The 6,817-nt window shown below is 42.4% G+C and overlaps 1 protein-coding gene across 2 annotated transcripts in view; it reads right to left on the bottom strand.

Annotated features, from left to right (window-relative positions):
• Positions 1-1,089: 1,089 nt before the first annotated feature.
• Positions 1,090-6,817, bottom strand: part of ino80b (INO80 complex subunit B) — a 12,195-nt gene continuing 6,467 nt past the window's right edge. The window contains exons 4-5 of one of the 2 annotated variants that reach the window (XM_056460983.1): positions 3,463-3,635; positions 1,090-3,244 (exon numbers count right to left, since the gene is read on the bottom strand). In XM_056460983.1, coding sequence (XP_056316958.1) covers positions 2,780-3,244; positions 3,463-3,635 — 638 coding nt within the window. In that variant the 3' untranslated portion in view covers positions 1,090-2,779. The remainder of the gene's footprint in view (positions 3,245-3,462; positions 3,636-6,817) is intronic. The other variant, XM_056460982.1, reaches the window with a different exon arrangement.

Below are 6,817 nucleotides of genomic sequence, written 5' to 3'. Positions count from 1 at the left end.
AATAACGTAGCTTCTTTATAAGACCACAGTTATATTTATTTTGCCTATATATGACTTTTTTTACTCTGGTATCTGTTGACTTGCACTATACGAATCACAAATGATCGTATTTTTGTCGCAAATTCGTATTCAATGTTGTACTCCACAAAAACGAACATCTTAAAGGAACAGTTCACGCAAAAATTACAATTCTGTCATCATTTACTCACAAATCTGAGTTTCTGTTGAACACAAAAGAAGATATTTTGAAGAATGTTGCGCGGTCTTCAACCAATTGAGTAGTTTACAGGTTTCCAACATTCCTCAAACTCTCTTGCTCAAACTGGTTTTTAACAGCAGACGGCGCTCTAGGCTATTTATTTCACCAGCAGTTTGCAGTCCAGGGTAATTTTTAACAGCGGATGTCGCTCTAGGCTAGTTTTTTTTAAACTGCAGACAGTGCTCTAGGCCAGTTTTTGACAGCAGACGACGCTCTAGGCTAGTTTTTAAACAGCGGATGTCGCTCTAGGCTAGTTTTTAACAGCGGATGGCGCTCTAGGCTAGTTTTTAACAGCGGATGTCGCTCTAGGCTAGTTTTTTTAAACTGCAGACGGCGCTCTAGGCTAGCTTTTAACAGCGGATGTCGCTCTAGGCTAGGTTTTAACAGCGGATGTCGCTCTAGGCTAGTTTTTTTAAACTGTAGACGGTGCTCTAGGCCAGTTTTTGACAGCAGACGGCGCTCTAGGCTAGTTTTTAACAGCGGATGTCGCTCTAGGCTAGCTTTTAACAGCGGATGTCGCTCTAGGCTAGCTTTTAACAGCGGATGTCGCTCTAGGCTAGCTTTTAACAGCGGATGTCGCTCTAGGCTAGCTTTTAACAGCGGATGTCGCTCTAGGCTAGCTTTTAACAGCGGATGTCGCTCTAGGCTAGATTTTAACAGCGGATGTTGCTCTAGGCTAGCTTTTAACAACGGATGTCGTTCTAGGCTAGCTTTTAACAGCGGATGTCGCTCTAGGCTAGCTTTTAACAGTGGATGTCGCTCTAGGCTAGCTTTTAACAGCGGATGTCGCTCTAGGCTAGCTTTTAACAGTGGATGTCGCTCTAGGCTAGCTTTTAACAGCGGATGTCGCTCTAGGCTAGCTTTTAACAGCGGATGTCGCTCTAGGCTAGATTTTAACAGCGGATGTTGCTCTAGGCTAGCTTTTAACAGCGGATGTCGCTCTAGGCTAGCTTTTAACAGCGGATGTTGCTCTAGGCTAGCTTTTAACAGCGGATGTCGCTCTAGGCTAGCTTTTAACAGCGGATGTCGCTCTAGGCTAGTTTTTAACAGCGGATGTCGCTCTAGGCTAGTTTTTAACAGCGGATGTCGCTCTAGGCTAGCTTTTAACAGCGGATGTCGCTCTAGGCTAGCTTTTAACAGCGGATGTCGCTCTAGGCTAGTTTTTAACAGCGGATGTCGCACTAGGCTAGTTTTAAACAGCGGATGTCGCTTTAAGCTAGCTTTTAACAGCGGATGGCGCTCTAGGCCAGTTTTTAACAGTGGATGTCGCTCTAGGCTAGCTTTTAACAGCGGATGTCGCTCTAGGCTAGCTTTTAACAGCGGATGTCGCTCTAGGCTAGTTTTTTACAGCGGATGTTGCTCTAGGCTAGATTTTAACAGCGGATGTTGCTCTAGGCTAGCTTTTAACAGCGGATGTCGCTCTAGGCTAGCTTTTAACAGCGGATGTCGCTCTAGGCTAGCTTTTAACAGCGGATGTTGCTCTAGGCTAGATTTTAACAGCGGATGTTGCTCTAGGCTAGCTTTTAACAGCGGATGTCGCTCTAGGCTAGCTTTTAACAGCGGATGTCGCTCTAGGCTAGCTTTTAACAGCGGATGTCGCTCTAGGCTAGTTTTTAACAGCGGATGGCGATCTAGGCTAGCTTTTAACAGCGGATGTCGCTCTAGGCTAGTTTTTAACAGCGGATGTCGCTCTAGGCTAGTTTTTAACAGCAGATGGCGCTCTAGGCTAGATTTAACAGTAGACATCTTAAAAGAAGTTATTTTGAAGAATGTTGGAAAGTGGTAACCACTGACTTCCATAGTATATATTTTTCCTACTACGAAATTTTCTAACAGCAGATGGCGCTATAGGCTAGCTTTTAACAGCAGATAGTACTCCAGGCTAGTTTTTAACAACAGGTAGCGCTGTAGGCTAGTTTTTAACAGCAGATGGTGCGCTAGGCTAGTTTTTGTAATGTTGGAAACGTAACCATTGAATTCTATAGTATTTGTTTTTCATTTTACGGAAGTCAAAGGTTATAGGTTTCCAACATTCCTCAAACTCTCTTCTCTTGTGTTCAACTGTAAAAAAGAAATTCATAAAGGTTTAAAACCACTTAAGGGAAAGTAAATAATGAGTAAATGCTCATTTTATCCTTTCAAATTACCTGAGGGTGAGTAAATTAACATTAGATTTCCATTTATGGGTGAACTATCCCTTTAACAACACGAGTTAACTAATGTAAATGAACTACACCTGATCATAAAGTCACTGCTTGTGTTTGGTGAATTGTGAACGCGCACAAACTAATCTCCACCATGATTTCTCTCTAATAGTCTTTGTTTTTTCTGTCCTGTTCAACATAATTGCACAAAATATTTATATTTAAAGGCTCAGTTCACCCACAAATTAACATTAGGCCATGATTTACTCGCCCTCAACGCATCCTATTGGTGTATAGGAGTTCCTTCCCCCAGCTATACAGTAAACCATGTCTAATTTTATTTATGGGTGAACACACACACACACACACACACACTCTAAGCGACTCCCTGCAGCAGGACGAGGTTTTTCCTGTAGCACTCCAGACTGCAGAGCGGCGTGCCAGTCCTGGAGCAGCAGTACTTCTTCAGGTTTGCGCATCCCTCTACGCCGCAGTTCAGAGGCGCAGATGGGGGCGCGGGCGGTGCTGTGGGCGTCGGGACGGGGATCCCGGAAGGGTATGAAACACATGATCCCTGAGCACTGCTGCTGTAGCGCACCATCGGCACCTGCGTCTGTCGGCCCCTGCGCTCCTTCAGGCTCTTGATCTTGGCCTTGCTGGTCTTGGTCAGCCTCTCGATGGTCTGGTTCTTGTTCTCCTCCGCCTTCTTGGCCGCCTGGAGACGTCTTTTTCGAGCTCGTTCCTCTCGTTTCTGCATCATCTCAGCCGTCAGCTCTTTCTCTTTGTAGCCCATGGGGAGCTCCAGTAACGGCTGGATCTGCTGCTTATGTAACAGCGCTTTCTGTTCACACGGAGAACACACTCAGTCAGTCAATCCAAAACTGTTCAATCAAATCAGTTACAATATATACAACACTATGAATTCAGACATACTACTCGGCTTGCTTACTATATAGTAGGGAAGTATGCGGGTTTGGACGCAGGCCTTAGGTTTGTTTGTTTTTTCAACACAGATGGTTTGGATGTTTAGTATCTCCATGCTTATTCTGTGTGTCTGACCTGTCTGGCGGTGAGCAGAGACTCGTCGATCTCCTTCTTCAGCTCTCCGTTATCGTCCAGCTCTCCTTTCTCCAGCGCGTCCAGCCACTGCTCCTCCTCGTCCACCGGGCCCAGCAGAGAGTCAGTATCCATGTCCGGCAGATCTCCGGACGGCTCCAGGTTACTGTCCTCATCTGAATATCACAAACACACACACAGTTATACACACACACTCACAGCCCAGACCGCCTGTATTAACAAAACACTTCAGCTTAACGCTAAGATTTAGAGTTTCTTCATAAAAATACTCCACTTTTTATGGAAGTAGGCTCATTTTACAGCTCACATAGAGTTAAGCTGTTGAATTTTACCATTTTTTTTTAATCCATTCAGCCATCTTCGGGTCTGGTGGGTGAACTTTTAGCTTAGCTTAGCATAAATCATTGAATCGGATTAGACCGTTAGCATCTCGCTCAAAAATGACCCGAGTTTTGATCATTTTCTCATTTAAAGCTTGACACACACACAGTCATACACTGGTTAGTGTGATTTCACAAAGTAGGACATGTTCCTGGACCAACAACTGTGTTGATCTTAGAACAACATTCCAATCAGCCAATCAGAATTCAGGGAAATGTTTACAGTTTATGTTAAGTTTGGGGTTATGTGCCTCTACATGATTGCTACCCAACTGTCATTCCCCTCTGATTTCGGGAATAACTTACAGTCAGGGTTGGGTTTAGGGTAGGAATTAGATTACATTTTCGAACATAAATAACGTTCCAGGAACAACTTCGGGAGCACTTTTAGCTTAGCTTAGCTTATTGAATCGGATTAGACCATTAGCATCTCGCTCAAAAATCAGCTCACATAAAGTTAAACCGTTGAGTTTTACCATTTTTGAATCCATTCAGCCGATTTCTGGGTCTGACACGAGCACTTTTAGCTTAGCTTAGCATAGATCATTGGATCGGATTAGACCGTTAGCATCTCGCTCAAAAATGACCCGAGTTTTGATCATTTTCTCATTTAAAGCTTGACACACACACAGTCATACACTGAGGTAAGTGGGATTTCACAAAGTAGAACATGTTCCTGGACCAACAACTGTGTTGATCTTAGAACAACATTCCAATCAGCCAATCAGAATTAAGGGAAATGTTTACAGTTTATGTAAAGTTCGGGGTTATGTGCTTCTACATGATTGCTACCCAACTGTTATTCCCCTCTGATTTCAGGAATAACTTACAGTCAGGGTTGGGCTTAGGGGTAGGGATTAGGTTACATTTTCGAACATAAATAACGTTCCAGGAACAACTTCGGGAGCACTTTTAGCTTAGCTTAGCTTAGCTTATTGAATCGGATTAGACCATTAGCATCTCGCTCAAAAATCAGCTCACATAAAGTTAAACCGTTGAGTTTTACCATTTTTGAATCCATTCAGCCGATTTCTGGGTCTAACACGAGCACTTTTAGCTTAGTTTAGCATAGATCATTGGATCGGATTAGACCGTTAGCATCTCGCTCAAAAATGACCAGAGTTTTGATCATTTTCTCATTTAAAGCTTGATACACACACACAGTCATACACTGAGTTTAGTGTGATTTCACCAAGTAGACCACTTCTATGTTGATCCTGGAACAACACTCCAATCAGCCAATCAGAATTCAGGGAAATGTTTACAGTTTATGTTAAGTTTAGGGTTATGTGCTTCTACATGATTGCTACCCAACTGTTATTCCTCTCTCATTTTGAGAATAACTTACAGTCAGGGTTGGGTTTAGGGGTAGGAATTAGATTACATTTTCGAACATAAATAACGTTCCAGGAACAACTTCGGGAGCACTTTTAGCTTAGCTTAGCTTAGCATAGATCATTGAATCGGATTAGACCGTTAGCATCTCGCTCAAAAATTACCAGAGTTTTGATCATTTTCTCATTTAAAGCTTGACACACACACAGTCATACACTGAGGTTAGTGGGATTTCACCAATAAGGACAACTATGTTGATCCTGGAACAACACTCCAATCAGAATTAAGGGATACGTTTACAGTTTATGTCAAGTTTAGGGTTTTGTGCTTCCACATGATTGCTACCCAACTGTTATTCCTCTCTGATTTTGGGAATAATTTACAGTCAGATTTGGCTTTAGATTAGATTTTCAAACATAGATAACTATCCAGGAACAACTTCAAGAGCACATTTAGCTTAGCTTAGCATGGATCATTGAATCGGATTAGACCGTTAGCATCTCGCTAAAAAATGTCCAGAGTTTTGATCATTTTCTCATTTAAAGCTTGACACATACACAGTCATACACTGAGGTTAGTGTGATTACACCAAGTAGACAACTTTTATGTAGCTCCTGGAACAACACTCCAATCAGCCAATCAGAATTAAGGGAAATGTTTACAGTTTATGGTAAGTTTAGGGTTTTACATGATTGCTACCCTACTGTTATTCCCCTCTGATTTTGGGAATAATTTACAGTTATGGTTTGGTTTAGGGGTAGGAATTAGATTACATTTTTGAACATAAATAACGTTCCAGAAACAACACGACGTTAATCCAGGATTGCGTTGTACTTCCAGTCCAGACCGCCTTATTAACAAAACATTTCTTCTTATAGGAACACTGTATAAAAATTGTAAAACAGCATAAATTCTGTATTGGAAAACATGAACTTATCAGAAATAAATCACAATGCTTAAAGTTTTTATAAAGTTTTTCATTGTTTTGAAACTAAATGTACAAATCTTCACAAAAGGCACTATTTTTTCACAATATTAGGCTGAAAGACTAGAGAAAGCCCGTGCAGTATGATCAGAAATGGGCAAAAGGCTAAAGCATATAAACAGCATGTTTTTAAACTGGAATGTGCCACTCGTGTTTACCTGTGATTCGATCGAGCCAAAGGTGTATTATTATCGTGTAAACAAGACAGCATGTTAAATTCGCCATCCCCCTCTGTCTCATCTGCGTAGTCATCCTCGCCTTTCTCATAGTAGTCTTAGTTGAAAAAGACGAAACATAGGTTTGATTGCATGAAAATGGATTCATATTGCGCAATGATGCGACGCAGTGGCGCAGTAGGTAGTCTGCTGTCGCCTCACAGCAGGAAGGTCGCTGGTTCGAGCCTCGGCTTGGTCAGTTGGCATTTCTGTGTGGAGTTTGCATGTTCTCCCTGCGTTTGCGTTGGTTTCCTCCGGGTCCTCCGGTTTCTCCCACAGTCCAAAGACATGCGGTATAGGTAAATTGGGAAGGCTAAATTGTCCGTGGTGTATGAGGGTGAATGAGTGTGTATGGGTGTTTTCCAGAGATGGGTTGCAGCTGGAAGGGCAACCGCTGCGTAAAACATATGCTGGATAAGTTG

This window comes from Danio aesculapii, chromosome 7, assembly GCF_903798145.1.
Source record: "Danio aesculapii chromosome 7, fDanAes4.1, whole genome shotgun sequence".
In the NCBI taxonomy this organism is placed as follows: domain Eukaryota; kingdom Metazoa; phylum Chordata; class Actinopteri; order Cypriniformes; family Danionidae; genus Danio; species Danio aesculapii.
Note: the sequence above shows the minus strand (reverse complement) of the source record. Positions and strands in the feature narration are given on the sequence as shown.